Raw genomic sequence first — 16417 nt, 5'->3', positions numbered from 1 at the left:
TTAACTGTGCCAGCATTGATTTCGTTCAAAGACTGTGTGAAAGCAGCGGTAGTATTTCTAGCCAGCCTCAATTTTATTTAAAGACTGTGTCTATCCGTTGAACTGTGTTGCATTATGATCTTAAGTGCCAGTGATAATCTGAAAATCACGACGTACTGGAACTTGGACTGTCATTTATTTCAACAAATGTATTATGCTGGTGGAGTACAGTGCAGAGACTGTACTCGATAAATTTAATTTTCTTTATGAAGTGCTTGATCACCGCACCTCGGAAGGTCCTAGATTGTTTCATTTGCGTATTATTCCAAATACGAACTGTGACTCTAACTTTATCCTTGCTGCTGTGGGAACTATTTCGGCGTGCTTCGCCATAGGGAAGTGTCACACCAGTACCCCATGACGTCAAATGTGGAAGCTACACATTTCCCCGTTCCTGCCTCTGGTTCGAGTCATCAACACTAATACAAACACCAACGACGGAAGACAACGCCGACGCCGACCGCAAGACGACGCAGCCGCCGCGGGACAACGTCCTCTTCACGCCCTCAGGGACAAATCTACCATTCAGCTATAAAAGGTGACATAATTATTTGCCTATTTATTGAATAAACTGAAGGATCCACTTAATCATGAATTTTTCTTTCACTACCCTTCTCTCTTACTCTCTTAGCATGGGCCGTACACGCCTTGTCGTTCCTCATGCTCTCCGATAAACTGAAGTACGGGCGTTCCTGTTACAGTATGAAATTATTAAAAGGAGCGAGTAGCGCCGCACATAGAGTCGCTATTCCGGTAGTATAGTGTGCTTACGTACGTCAGAGAGAGAGGTGGTGGTGGTGATTATTGTTTTAAGAGGAAGTACAACTACGCAACCATCCTCAATATAACACTAATCAGAGGGAAAAAATGGAAGGGATCCGATACTTCGAAAAATGAAGACATCGGCCACAGGAAGACAAGGGCCACTAAGGGCGTGAAAATTAAAGACTCCCTAGCCCTCGCAAACCTAATAGCGCCTGGGTCGGAAAGAACAAGAGTTGACCAAGAGAGGTCTGATAGGATAGATGAAAGTGAGAAGCCTGGCACAAGTAAGTGGAAGCAATGCCAGGACTCATCTAAGGGCCCCGTGGTCTCCAACCCACGCTTCAGAATTCAGAATCCCCCAACCACATGCGGCTTCCTCACGTATTAAGTAAGTCAAGTGTCTTACTATGGAAAATTAAAATTAAACTTTAACAAGGAACTCCTGGTGAATTTCAAGTATTACTATTTCTAACATATCCGACAGCGGACACTTTTCTACTCTAAGGCCACTGTTCGAGGCCTAGATAATCTTTCGGATTAGTGTCAACATCATTCCAGGAATTCAACTTGCAATTTAGAGAAGGCATTTTATATCGATAATTGTGTTACTTCAGTAGACTCCGAAGAGGAATTAAAGCAGTTCGATTCAGAAGCCACATAACTAATGCAAGGGACAACATTTCTACTTAGAGGATGGGAAAGCTCGTCTTCGCTATTGGTGGCAGAACCTACAGAGATGACATCAGTTCTTATATCGCTTTGGGACAAATCTGTAGATGTGTTGTACTGCAAAGTAGACAGTATATCAACACCCAGTAGCTAAACAAATATTTGATCCTGTCGGATTTACTTGTCCTTTAACTCTTATTCCTAAGACCTTACTACAAGAAAATTGGAAGGAAATTGCTCTCTTCACTATCGTGTGTGATTCTGAAGCAGCCTCTAACTTGTTTGAACGTGGATAGCAACGACTACATGCCTCTTACTCCGGCAACGCACATGCAGGAAAATGTAATGGTGGGAGTACCTGATTTACACAAGATTGATGAGGTTAATCTGGTAAAACGCTTCCAGTATATTCAATATATCAGGGAAGATTTGAGGCGAAGGTTTAAAGCAGGACATCTGAGTCAATTGCTCCAGAATCCCAGTACAGCAAGCAGGTCATCAAGAAATTAATGTATGAAACATCGTTCTGGTGGGAAGCGAGAACAAAAAGAGAATAAACTAGCCCATGGCGAAGTTGTAAGTTATCCTGGTAAAGATGGCAAAACACGAGTGGTGCAGTTGAAAACATCCTGGGCCCGTCCCCAGCTGAGTGCCCAGTTCCAGCAGAGCGTACTAGTGTGGAGGAAGAGAGTGATCCAGCCAACACTGACCTTCCTCCTAGGAAAGTTGTGTCAAGAACTGGCAGCGATGTTCATTTGCTCGTTCGGGTCCGGTGAAAAGGTTCAGTTTGAAAAATTGTGTTTATTTCAGTGCACACTATCATCGTTTCGAATTCAATTCAAAGGTGTTCGGCTCCATGGCTATATGGTTAGCGTGCTGGCGTTTGGTCACAAGGGTCCCGGGTTGGATTTCCGGCAGGGTCGGGAATTTTAGCAATAATTGGTTAATTCCGCTGGCATAGGGGCTGGGTGTATGTGTCGTTTTCATCATCAATTCATCCTCAGGTCACCTACGGGTGTCAACTCAAAAGACCTGCATCTGGCGAGCCGAACGTGTCCTCGGACACTCCGGGCACTAAAAGCCATACGCCATTTCATTTCAGTCGAAAGGTGGCAGCTTCATGTTGATTGTTTGTTTTCTCAAATGATCTGCTCTCAGGAAAGAAGAGAAAAAGAGATTCGCATTTATTCGTTGATAGTAACAGAATGTAATTTATTACTTATTGTATCGTAAGAGTATTAAATTATTTTTCGTATAAAGGAGTGAATTTGGGAAAACATTTGTTTTTGCTAATTTCCACAGTCACGCTTCATGGCCTTTTTTTTTTATATCTTCATTCTTAGAAGTATCAGACCTATTAGAGTTTTGGTTTTCCGTGGTTTACCATTTTCACACCAGGCAAATGCTGGGGCTGTACCTTAATTAAGGCCACGGCCGCTTCCTTCCCACTCCTAGCCCTTTCCTGTCCCATCGTCGCCGTAAGACCTATCTGTGTCAGTGCGACGTAAAACAACTAGCAAAAAAAAAAACCTGTTAGAGTTTGGTCACCTATTTTTACTTCCCCTTAGAACACATTCACCTCTGCTATGTATGGCGGTGTACTACAGCAGGTTGTTTACATGTCATTTGTCTAATCATTGTTTATCACCGAGTACTTCAGCACATAAATATGAACAGAGGAAGAAGTTTCACAACAGAAGAGAAGTTATCAGCGAGAGAGAAGAAAGTTGTGAAGTGACAAGAGCGAACTTCGTGCTCACTTTGCTTTTATTTATGAAGTTGTTCAAGAAAACAAGCAGATACACCGAGAGAGGATATTAACACAAGCGATCTCAGTTTGTTCTGCCCGGAATAGAAGTTGGCTGGAGCCCGGCCAAGCTTCTACCTGAGTCATCACAAACATCATCTACACATTACTGAGGGATTTGTTTACATTTGAACGTAGAGGAAAATGGGCTGAGTCTTCATTCTTCGAACTGTCGGATCTTTTCTATTTTCCCTCTGATTAGTGTTGGTTGTCCTACTGTGCTTTCTCCTCCAAACCACCGAAACTAGAACAACTGATACTTTCGTCACACTTACTTAGAACACAAAAGCATTTTCTAATTTATTTAGTTATAATTGTAATACTTGGGCTAAATCTGCATCAGTTCAGGTAAGTCCGCAGCACAGCATGGCTAATTTCGCAGTAGTCTGTGAATACATTGTTAGTAGGAATACTATCGAAAGTAGAAGTAAAGTTAAAGAAGCCAAACGGAGTACAAGATGCTTACAGGACTTTCAAGTACTTCAGCTACTGCGGAATCATCCGTAATGCGGAGTTAGCTAAATTCCTTTAAACAGTTCGGTTCGGAATGTCTGCAGTTTTCACAAAAACGGTAAAGTAAATACAATAATAGGATATAAGTAATAACAAATGACATATTTAAAATTCTGCGTTTATGAACCATTTGCCGGACTGAGTGTCTCAGACTGTCGAGGTGCTGGCTTTGTCCGTTAGTGTTTGAAGGTGTTCAAATACGTCAGCCTTGTGCACGTAAAAGAACTCCTGAGGGCAAAATTGCGGCACCTCATTGTCTGCACAAACCGTCAAGAAATAGATAGTGGCAACAACATTATTGTTATTGCTTAGAATTGTATTTTAGAGGCAGCCTAAATCATCGCTTCCTACACAAAAATCCTGTATATGTGGGTGTGCTTTTCCTGTCGTAAGAGACGACTAAAATGGGCGCCAGAGGCTCGAGCGTGCTTTAGCGACCATGGGATCTTTACCTGAGTTCTGCTATTGCTTCCACTTACTTGTGTCACGCTCATCGCTTTCATCTATCCTATTCCATCCTCCTTGTTCAACTCCTGTTTCTTCCCGACCCTCACAGGAGTCTTCAATTTTCACGCCGTTCTAGCACTTTTCTTCTTTTTGCTGATACCTCCATTCTTCGATGTACCTGACCTTTTCCGCTTCCCGTCTGATGAGTGTTTAGGTGTTCATGGTCACCAGGTTACTTCCTCCCAAAACAATAACCACCACCAGCACCACCTCCACTCCACTTGTGTCAGGTACCACGTGCTTGTGATAAGCGACAACTAAAATCGGCAGCTCCTGAGTACTCTTGAGTAGCGTCCGTGGTTTGGCGACCAAAGAACTCCCAGCCGAGTCTAAGTAGTGCTAGTTTTGCGACTTTCCTTAGTCAACTCATGAGCTTTCCCGACCTCGATAAAATTCGATTTCCGATGCCTACGGAGTCTTTCATTTTCACGCCATTGTCTTTCTTTGGTCGATGTCTTATTCTTCGAAGTGCCGCGGAACTCTTCCATGTTTTCCTTTGATTAGAGTTAAGAGAGGATGGTTGCACTAACACTTAAAACAATACCATCACCACTAGCAGTTATACTTCGTCCGAAAACCATCAGCACCACAACCTATTTCTCTGACTGATGGGATTTGCTTTGTAGCTCCGATTGTGTTTAGCTTTTCATTTGCTCTTCTCTGTACCGAGTGCCGAACATGCTCTGCTTCCACAGGTCATGTGTGCGAAATAAGCCATAATGAGAGTAACACAATTAATTGGCCAACTGACAATGATTGCCTCCATTATCGCCTGATAATCCATGAACACTGTACGTTTCCTTTAAACACACAATGCCCGTTGGCCTTTATCACATATAACTTAATCGGCCTCCTATAATGGATCATTTACCGTTCACTTGATTTCATTAAAGCCGGGTAAAAGCAAAAATCTCTGAAATATCCTAGTACAGACTCTGAAGTTAACAACAACATCAACCGGTTTCTACACCTGCTTTGTAACAGGGCCTGTTCACTGGAATCTCAGTCTGGTATTGGTTGCACCTAGGGAACTAAAATATGGAGAGAAAGGTGTTAGTTGACACTCGCAGTTAGTTGTGTAAAGAAGAGTGGCAAAGCATTCCAAACAAGATCTCTCTCAATATTTGTTTCAGTTCAGTGAAGTTTTCTGCTTCCCGCCACTACATTGTAACTAATGGATATCATACCTTCCCTCAAAATTTCAAGGCCAACCATTACTCGCTTTAAAAGAGACAAACTTTCTATTTTCTCCTCAAAAGTTACGCCTTTACGCAGATGATTGGTCCTGAACGACGGGTTCCCACTGGTCGCTGATGAATCACACGCTACACAGTACATCTCAGACCCTTTCAAATACAGGCATGACGTTTATTTATTTATTTATTTATTTATTTATTTATTTATTTATTCATTTGTGTCTTTATTAAGTGGCGAAGTTAGGGCTCTTGGCCCTCTCTTACACTTAACCACATACTTTTTTTTTTTTTACAGTATTAATCTAAAGTATCATTGTAATCAATTACTGTTATTGAGATATGTATGTCAGATAAGGAATTACAGTAATACAATTAATTAAGATTACTACTGATGAAAAATTATAGGATAAATAGAGAGTGGATAATAACAAAAAATATATCAACTTATAACCTAAAGAATATATCTACAACTAGCTTAAAGAAAAACTTATTCAAATATAAGGCTAAAATAAATTAACTAGTATGTTACGATCAGAGTGAACTAAAATCAATGTTACTATGTAGTCTATTTCTATGAACAGTCTATAGCCTTAAATGAGAGTAGTAAGAACGTAAATGGAATAGACTAAGAACTTAAATCTAGTACGTCATTTTTGGTTTCATTCACACGTCATTCACTCTTACATTCATTCGAGTCAGCTGTAGGTACTCTGGAGGAATTTACGGTAGGCTGTTTTAAATGTCCTAGACGAGCAAGACTTTTTAATATCATCCAGGATCGTATTCCATAACCTCGTAGCGGAGACCAGAAATTAATGGCTGTAGGTATTCGTTCGATGCGGGGCTATTTCAAGTAGCGATCCGGAACGAGTGTTAATTTCGTGGAACGAAGAAAGACGTCTAAAATTGGACGACAGGTAACTGGGCCTATTTGAAGAAAGCAACTGATAGACAAGGGTCATTTGGTGCATTTTTCTACGGTCATTTAAACGAAGCCATCCCAACTTTTTGTAGTATGGTGTTATATGAGCATCATGTCGGAGCTGGAAGGCATATCGAATGCAAGAGTTCTGTACACGTTGTAGCTTCGTTGCTTGTTCACAGGTTAGATCAGTCAATAAACTGTCACACTGGTCAAAGATTGGAAATAGAAGTGTTTGTATGAGTTTTAATTTAAGGTCCAGTGGGAGAACATTTTTATGACGCTTCAAAGGATAAATAGATGCGTGTACTTTTCTGCACACATTGGTTATATGCTCATTCCAGGTCAGAGTCTCATTTAAGGTGACCCCGAGGTTTGTAACAATCTTGGAGTATGGCACTTCGGTATCATCAATGGTAATTGGAGGAGGATTGTGATTACTATTTAGAGCACATAGTAATTTTTTGTGTCCAGTTCTTATGCTTTGGGTCTTTCATGGGTTGATGAGTAAGGCGTTGTTCCTGGCGTACGTTGTGAGTCGTTGTAGGTCTGTATTCATATGCTGGATCGCTTCGCATATACTATCTACACTGGTATGGTAATATACCTGTAGGTCATCAGCATACAGATGGCATTTACAGTGGACAAGTGGGGATGAAATATCATTGATATGCAGGCTGAATAATAAAGGTCCAAGCACAGATCCTTGAGGCACGCCAGATAATCTGATAGCCCATTTGGACGTAACATCGTTTACTGAGACACACTGACGACGATTTGTGAGGTAGGATATAAAGAAATTCAGCGCATTCCGGTCAACGCCAAGGAAGCGCAATTTTGAAAGGAGTAGTTGTATGTTGACCGTATCAAATGCACTGCTAAAGTCAAGGAGCGTGAGTACCGTCACCTGTCGCTTATCCATAGCAAGCCTGATATTATCTGTTACCCGAAGGAGTGCTGTCGTCGTACTGTGGCCCTTCCTGAAGCCAGATTGCAACGGGTCTAGTCATTTTTATCTTGTTCGCAACTTAAAGATTTCGAATTCGTATAATTTATTGGAGTTCTACTGTACATCCCACATTCCTTGGTGTTGGTGGTGTGAGTAGTGTATGTGGTTTAATACATTTCTTATCAAGAAGTCTTCCCGTCAATCAATCAATCAATACTGATCTGCATTTAGGGCAGTCGCCCAAGTGGCAGATTTCCTAACTGTTGTTTTCCTAGCCTTTTCTTAAATGATTACAAAGAAAGTGGAAATTTATTGAACATCTCCCTTGATAAGTTATTCCACTCCCTAACTCCCCTTCCTAAAAACGAATATTTGCCCCAATGTATCCTCTTGAATTTCAGCTCATATTGTGATTTCCTACTTTTAAAGACATCACTCAAACTTATTCGTCTACTGATGTCATTCCACGCCATCTCTCCACTGACAGCTCAGAACATACCACTTAGTGGTGGTGGTGGTGCTGATTATTAAGATGAAGTACAACTAGGCAACCATCCTCTATATAACACTGATCAGAGGGAAATATTGGAAGGGATCCGACACTTCGAAAAATGAAGATATCGGCCAAAGGAAGACAAGGGCCACGAAGGCCATGAAAATGAAAGACTTCCTAGGCTTCCATACGTAATATCGTCGGGGTCTGAAAAGAACAAGAGTTGACCAAGGGAGGTCAGATAGGATAGATGAAAGTGAGGAGTCGGGCACAAGTAAGTGGAAGCAATGCCAGGACTCAACTGAATACCCCGTGGTCCCTAACCCACGCTCTAAAGTTCAGAGCACCTTTTAGTTGCCTCTTACGACAGGCAGGGGATACCGTGGGTGTTATTCTACCGCCCCCACCCACAGGGGGCATGCCGCTTAGTCGAGCAGCTCGTCTTCTTTTTCGCAAGTCTTCCCAGCCCAACCTTCGCAACATTTTTGTAACGCTACTCTTTTGTCGGAAATCACCTAGAAAAAATCGAGCAGCTTTTTTTAATATTTTTTCCAGTTCTTGAATCAAGTAATTCTCGGTAGTGGTGATTATTGTTTAAATATCAAGTACCAGTGGGCAACTACACTACCCTTAGAGGAAAAAGGTGGAGATAAAATCCGCCGGGTTGAGTGTCTCAGACGGTTGAGGCGCTGGCCTTCTGACCCCAACTTGGCAGGTTCGATCCTGGTTCATTCCGGTGGTATTTGAAGGTTCTCAATTACGTCAGCCTCGTTGTGGTAGATTTACTGGCACGTAAGTGGTGGTGATTATTGTTTTAAGAGGAAGTACAACTAGGCAACCATCCTCTATATAACACTAATCGGAGGGAAAAATGGAAGGGGTCCGACACTTCGAAAAATGAAGATATCGGCCAAAGGAAGACAAGGGCCACGAAGGGCGTGAAAATGAAAGACTCCCTAGCCCTCGCAAACCTAATAGCGTCGGGGTCGGAAAAGAACAAGTGTTGACCAAGAGAGGTGGGATAGGATAGATGAAAGTGAGGAGTCTGGCACAAGTAAGTGGAAGGAATGCCAGGACTCAGCTGAGGGCCTCGTGGTCGCCAACCCACGCTCCAAAGTTCAGAGCCCCTGGGGCCCCGTTTAGTCGCCTCCTACGACAGGCAGGGGATACCGTGGGTGTTATTCTACCGCCCCCACCCACAGGGGGACTAGCACGTAAAAGAACTCCTGCAGGACTAAATTCCGGCAGTTCGCCGTCTCCAAAAACTGTAAAAGTACTTAGTGGGGCATAAAGCCAATAACATTATCAGATACAATCCTTCGAGAATTGTGGATATCGTTAAGTCAGTGGACCGGCAGTATGCTCCGCTCGTTCCTTTCGCACCAAGTGTCTTCTCTTAGGCCTTTCGGTGGGGGCGGTAAAGCAAGCCACTGTATCGGCGACTGGTCACCCTAGCTGGTTCCACTTCCTTCTGACACGCTCCTTTCATATTTCCTATCTGACCTCGCCTGTGTATTTTCGACCCCGACGGTATTATGTTTTCAGGCCTAAAAGTTCTCTATTTACTCACATTTTTATGATTATTTCGTCTCTTCTGCCGACATTTATGCTCTTGGAATGCTCAGACCTTTTCTGCTCTCTCAAAATTAAAATCATCACCATTTGTTGAAGTGATCTCAGCCAAGGCATATTTCTCTGTTTAAGAATTTCCAACCAGTTTTACATTATACCTGGCACAGTCTCGCGGAAGAGAATTTATCTCAAACTGTCAAAGTGTAAAGCTTAAAATTTCTTTTTGCAGCGAGTACACCATAAATTTCAGTCACATGTCTCATGCGCGCAGCGAGTGAGTTATATATTGTCGATTGCGCATCACAGGCAGAGTGGAAGTGCACACTGTGTACGTAATGAACACACCCAATCTCTTACACCGCATTTCTAATCCTGTCCTCTGTTTCCCTCAGAAAAAAACCCGTGTGTTGCACAAGCTAGCATCTATATATGTAGCCTGTATTGTTTAAAACTGGTTGGACGTCGCATCGACACAGATAGACGACGACGAGATAGGAAAGAGCTAGGAGCGGGAAGGAAGAGGCCTTAATGTAGGTACAGCCCCGACATCTGCATGATGTGAAAATGGAAAACCACGGAAAACCTTCTTCAAGTCTGCCGACAGTCAGGTTTGAACCCAGTATCTCCCGAATGCTAGCTCACAGCTGCGTGCCCCTAACCGTAGGTTCAATTCGTTCGGTAACAAAAATTCAATGTTATGACTTGAAAAGAGGAATGTTTAAGAAGTGTACCCAAGTAGATTTCAAGATCACTTGACTGCAATATTGTTATCCTTCATTTTGTAGTGAAACCGAAGTTGGGGGCTTGCGTAAAACTAGTATAACTCGGTACTGTGTCGCTATGTGAGCTCTGACCATCTCCAATGATTGCTGTGAGAAACTTGGGCAATTACTTCGAAAATGGTCAAATGTTCTAAAAAGGGGCAGTCAAATGAAAAAGAGAAAGACCTGCTACAACGTGACCATAGAATTCTTTTATTCAAACGTAATCACCTGAAGCGTTAAGACATTTATCCCACTGGGGGACGAAATTCCAGTTCTGTAGAAAGAGTTAGGTCGCACAAGCGCACTTCTTCGTCCGACGGTCACGAACGTCTCTCTTCCTCGGTGATTCGTCGGCTATCAATCCGCCCTCCTATCACATCAGGAGTAATGGCTCTCGTGGACACGCAGCAAACACTGCAGCGCCCTCAGCAACCAGAAAACGAACCACTCTTCTCTCCTTTTCTTTGCTTACCTCCATTTCTACAGCTGGACGAACACCTGCGCAGTTCTCCCACCACTAACAACGGTGTTGCCAGCTTCCACGCGATATGGAGGGTGTTCGGTTTTCATTTGACTACCCCTTATAGAATTTCGTAAACATTTCCGGTATGGTTGATTTTAATTTAAACAGAACAAGTTGAAAGCACAAATACCAGAGAATCAAATAAGACGCGGTGGCCGAATTCCACGAGTCGCTAACGTGCAGGCAATGAGCACAAAAACTATCAGTCGATGGAGACTGGAAATAGTGTGAATTGTCGCAAGTGGAGAAGCGGTCATAAAGAACACTTACTTGTTTGTAACACGGCCAGGTGCCTCTCTTACAACATCTGCTAGGTCATGTCTCGGACACGACTTGCGCGATTCATCAAACTGACTTGTGGAATGACCGACGTATGAATGTGTCAATGAATGGTCAACTATTGTTACACACGTGCCTGTTCATTTTAGAGTGTTATGCTTTTGAACGTTTAGTCTGCAAGCCGCTGTGAATTTACTAAACGTGTTTAGTTCTATACCTCTTGTTAAATCATTGCATACTGAGTGTAACCATCGTCGTCTTCGTCTCCCTCTACTTAACTTGCCCTCCATAAAATAGTACATTATACTCCTCCATTCGCCTCAAACGACTCCACCACAGCTTCATCGATCGAGTTCGTTCCTAACTTAGCATCTTCCTCCTCATTCCGAGTACCCCCTGTTTGTAACAGCAATCATTCTCGCTACTTTCATGTCTGCTATTTCTGACTTATGAACAAGATACCCTGAGTCCGCCCAGGTTTCACTCCCGTAAAGGAAAGTTGGATAGTTTCGTCCGGGAGCTGACTTTCTTCTTATAGAACACTGTTGATCGCGAGCTCACTGCACTAGCTTTACTACACTTCGATTCAATCTCACGTACTACACTACAATCCTGGGAGAACACACATCACGAATACTTGAAATGGTCTACCTGTTCCAGTTCTGTACGTTGAATTCTCTTATACTCAGCACGACCATACTTCTAAATTGAAGTTTCGCAAAACAAATGAGCATCGGCTTTCCCCTGTTGCCAGCGCGCTACGCCCGCGAGAAGAGCTGATGCAATACGACCACGGTAAACATCCCTTGTAAAATGTAATACCGTACTCAGAAAAACTAATGAATATGGATTGAAAACAAATTCACAAAAACTACCCTTACTAACAACATCTGACACTAAAATAGAATATTTCATTAAAATAAAAGAGAATGAGGAAATAACACATCACTCAGCGCTAATGACTGGCACAGGAAGGAGGTTATGGCTTACTGGAACCCTCCAACAATATGAAAAACACACTAATTTCTGAAGGAAAATGCAAAAGATCGCGAAGCGTACCGAATACCACACACGCTGAGCGAGATAGGTTAAGCACGTGGTGAATGTTGGCAACTAGGTTTCGAGATTGTGCTCTGCCGATATGAATCGCAGCTTGGGATTGGTTCGATGTCCTTGCTTCAGACAGAGCCAAAACGTCAGTTTAGAAGTAGAGCTTTAGTCTTGCAAAGGCTCATTTCGATATCCTACCTCACAACTTCAGCACAATCTTTCGATCAGCATACTCCAAACTGCTTACTACACATAATCATTAGGTATTACAATTAGTTTCAGAGCTTTTGTACTGATCAAATATTATTGTAATCGCATTGTATTCCGGTTAGTGTCAGAGTTTTTTTAGTTGTCAGATTTTGTTCTACTTTTGTTATTATAAATATGTGTTACAGTTTATATTTTCCAAAATATTATTATTAGTTATTGTATTGTTAAATTTTCTTCCATTTAATGAAATTATGGAACAGTGCTTAAGTGTAAGAAAGTCCAATAAAGACAAAAACGTCAGCTTGTATCCAGCAAATTAAGAACGTATATTCTTCTTCTTCATCTCCTTTTTCTACCGCTTTTTCCAATACATGTGGGCTCGCGGGTGCGAACTCTGTCGCACATGTGGATTTGGCCCTGTTTTACGGCCGGATGCTCTTCCTGACGTCATCCCTATATGGAGGGATGTAATCCCTATTGCGTGTTTCTGTGGTGGCTGGTAGTGTAGTGTGTTGCGTAAATATGAAGAGGAAAGTGTTGGGACACACACACACACCCAGTCCCCGGGCCAGAAGAATTAATCAGAGGCGATTAAAATCCCAGACCAGACCGGGATTAGTAGTGATGATTATTATTTTAAGAGGAAGTACAACTGGGCAACCATCCTCTATATAACACTAATCAGAGGGAAAGTATGGAAGGGGTCCGACACTTCGAGAAATGAAGATATCGGCCAAAGGAAGACAAGGGCCACGAAGGGCGTGAAAATGAAAGACTCCCTAGCCCTCGCAAACCTAATAGCGTCGGGGTCGGAAAAGAACAAGAGTTGACCAAGAGAGTTCGGATAGGATAGACGAAAGCGAGGAGCCTGGCACAAGTAAGTGGAAGCAATGCTAGGACTGAGGTGAGGGCCCCGTGGACGCCAGCCCACGCTCCAAAGTTCAGAGCCCTTGAGGTCCCTTTTAGTCGCCTCTTACGACAGGCAGGGGATACCGTGGGTGTTATTCTACCGCCCCCACCCACAGGGGAGACCAGACCGGGAATCGAACCCGGGACCCTCCGCACCAATGGCCTCAACGCTGACCATTCAGCTAATGAATCGAACATAGTGATAACATATATGCCTTGCGGTAAATCGTGCTATGATTTATTATTTCAAGTTAGTATTACGTGAGCGAGTATTTTGGGAAGACAGTCTTCATAATAAATAATGGTATGCATGGTTTCCATCAATCGTGAACAGGAGTTTCGCAAGAACGTTGTAGTCCGGCAACCATTCATCAAGCGGTGACAAATGTACTCTACAGGTCACATTCGATGTGCTTGGCTTCTAACCTGGTCAGTGCTTGAACCCATTGAAGTGTCCTCAGAGAAAGTCTGAAGTAACTCGGTGGGATTGTTGTATTAAAATACAAAACTACCTACAGTAACTGCATTGCATTGCTTCCACTTTGAAACTGTTCATGCCGCTAACAGTTCCGTAGCTTAAAATTTTACTCTTGACGAGACGGAACTGAGATATTCGAGTTAACAAGGGCTAATAGTGAAATTATTTTAAAGAAGAAAATTAAGCGCCTTTTGGAAAAACACGAGTAAAAAGATTGATGATGATGATGATGATGATGATGATGACTGCTGTTTAAAGGGGCCTAACATCTAAGGTCATCGGCCCCAGTAAGAAGATTAGGTGACGAAGAATGCAACAAGAAGAAAGAGAAAGGGAAGGAGTTCAAGAGTAGGAGGGGAAGAACAACCGAAAGGAGGAAGAAGAGTAAAAATGAAAAAAAAAAAAAAAAAAGAGCCTGAAAGAGAAGCAAAACGAGAACGTTAGGTAACAGATGTATATCAGTGTTCATTTCATGCAAGAAATCAGCACAGCCCTCAGAACACATTGGTCACATGCATTAGACGCCTAACACATGCTCACACGTGAAGAGCGAGGGGAGATGGAGAGAGCGAATGTCTGCACCTGCCCAGGCCCATTCTATACCTTGAAATATGTGCTAGAGAGAGGAGTGGTGGTGGTGATTATTGTTTTAAGAGGAAGTACAACTTGGCAACATCCTCTGTATAACACTAATCAGAGAGAAAAAATGGAAGGGATCCGACACTTTGAAAAATGAAGGTATCGGTCAAAGAAAGACAAGGGCCACGAAGGGCGTGAAAATGAAAGACTCCCTAGACCTTCAGTACTCTAATACCGTCGGGGTCTGAAAAGAATAAGAGTTGACCATGGGAGGTCGAATGGGATAAAGGGCCCGTGGTCGCCAACCCACGCTCCCAAGTTGAAAGCCCCTGGGGCCCCCTTCAGTCGCCTCTTACGACAGGCAGGGGTACCTTGGGTGTTATTCTACCGCTCCCACCCACAGGGCGACTAGAGAGGGGAATGAAGGGAGGAACCACACCGGCTACTATATTAATTCACTGGGGGTCAAATTCTTTTATTTCTTTGTAATTATTTTGTGCGAAGGCTGGCTGAAGTGTCGACCATGACCTTACTGTCAAATGGCATCGCGCCCGACCATTGTTAAAACCAATGGCCCTTATTTTCGTCAAAATAGGCCTTATTAAATTACTCTACATTAACAACTTTGCAAGCTCTGTCAAATGAATAAGTGATATATTTTGCACGAAAATATGCACGGATATCAAATTTGTACGCAGAAAATTCACTAAGAACTTAGTAAGGCGATTCGTGTTTCATTTAAAGACATAGGGCCGATTGCAGAAACGGTATTTAGACGATGTACAGCCGCTCGCAAAATTATTCGTCCGCGCTCTTCATGTGAGGACAATAGCCAGTAGCACCAACATAATAAAGAAATTAATTGCAAACAAGTAATCGTATGTTTTATTTGCCATCTGAACATCTGAGGACATAATTTATAGCACCCTAAGCACTGGCATTTGGAACAAATAAAAAACAATCACATTGCTTGCAGAAAAGTCACGTTGCAAAAGTATTCGTCCACAATAAGAAGTTAAGGAATGTTCAGTCGTTTTCTAAATATCAGTAGTGTGTCGAACGTCCTTTGGAACCAATCACGGCTTGAAGGCTTTTCGGCATGGATGTCACCAGTTTTTCTGTCACTTCCGGGCCTATTTCGTACCATTCTTCCATGAAGTATTGCTTCAGAGCCTTTTTATTTGGAATACGCTGCTTGCTCAGTGTACATTTTAATTCCGCCCATAAATGATGTATGGGGTTTAAGTCTGGCGAGTGGGGTGGTGTCTGCAGCACATGAGGTGAATTGTAGAGTAGCCATTCCCTAACAAACAACACGAGCAGTGTGCTTAGGGTCATTATCTTGCTGGAAGAAGTACCCACAACTAAGACCTAATTTTTCCACGCTGGGTGTTAATTGTTGCTTTAATATACTCAAATATACCATCTTAACTATCCGTTCAGGTATTATATGGCAGTTGGCTACCCGACATACACCCGCATACCATTATGGAACCTCCTCTATATTTTGCAGTTGGTTGCAGATTTTGACTTTGGAGCTCGGCATTCTTCTTTCTCCATACACGTCGCTTTCCAGAGCAAATGAATAAACATAATTTGCTCTTGTCCGTAAACAACCAGCGTTTCCATAATGCTGGTGGCTTCATAACGTACTGTTTGGCGAACGCCAGCCTCCTCTCACTTATCCAGGGCTTCTTCCGGCTTGTTCGTCCCTGCAAACCAGCTCTGTGTAACACAGGTCGTACGGTGTCGGTGCTGATGTTCTTCCCAGTGGAAGTTTGTACTTCTGTTCGAAGCACGGGTCCAGACACATGGGGATTTTTCTGGACGGTGCTTATTATGCTTCGCTCTTCGCGTGTTGTCATCTTCCTTGACCGCCCAGTTCTTGCTCTATTGATTAAGTTGCACTGGTCTTGTATCATTGAATGATACTTGCGACTGTAGTTCGCGGTATTCCTGTTTTTCAGCAACTACTCTTCACGAATTACCAAGTATGTGGAGTTGGATAATTCGTTGGCGTTCAACAACAGTTCGTTTCCTTATCTTTCCCATCGTACTCGGGGCATGCACTAGATGTTGTCTCACCGACACTGTCCGTATCACTGAGGGACTGAGCTTGGTGATGTATCCCCCTTCCTCAATGCTGTGTTTGTTACACAAGATAATGCACAAGGCGGACGAATACTTTTGCGT

At 42.8% G+C, this 16417-nt stretch overlaps 1 protein-coding gene across 1 annotated transcript in view; it reads right to left on the bottom strand.

The window, feature by feature from the left end:
- The window catches only part of LOC136879105 (dipeptidase 1-like), a 475836-nt gene extending 459747 nt beyond the window's left edge, over positions 1-16089 (bottom strand). The window contains exon 1 of the mRNA XM_068228978.1: positions 15878-16089. Within this exon, the coding sequence (XP_068085079.1) occupies positions 15878-16089 (212 nt within the window). The remainder of the gene's footprint in view (positions 1-15877) is intronic.
- Between the last annotated feature and the right edge of the window lie 328 nt (positions 16090-16417).

This window comes from Anabrus simplex, chromosome 8 (genome assembly GCF_040414725.1).
Source record: "Anabrus simplex isolate iqAnaSimp1 chromosome 8, ASM4041472v1, whole genome shotgun sequence".
Lineage (NCBI taxonomy): Eukaryota > Metazoa > Arthropoda > Insecta > Orthoptera > Tettigoniidae > Anabrus > Anabrus simplex.
The sequence above is the reverse complement of the archived record's forward strand: the minus strand, read 5'-3'. Positions and strand labels throughout refer to the sequence as shown.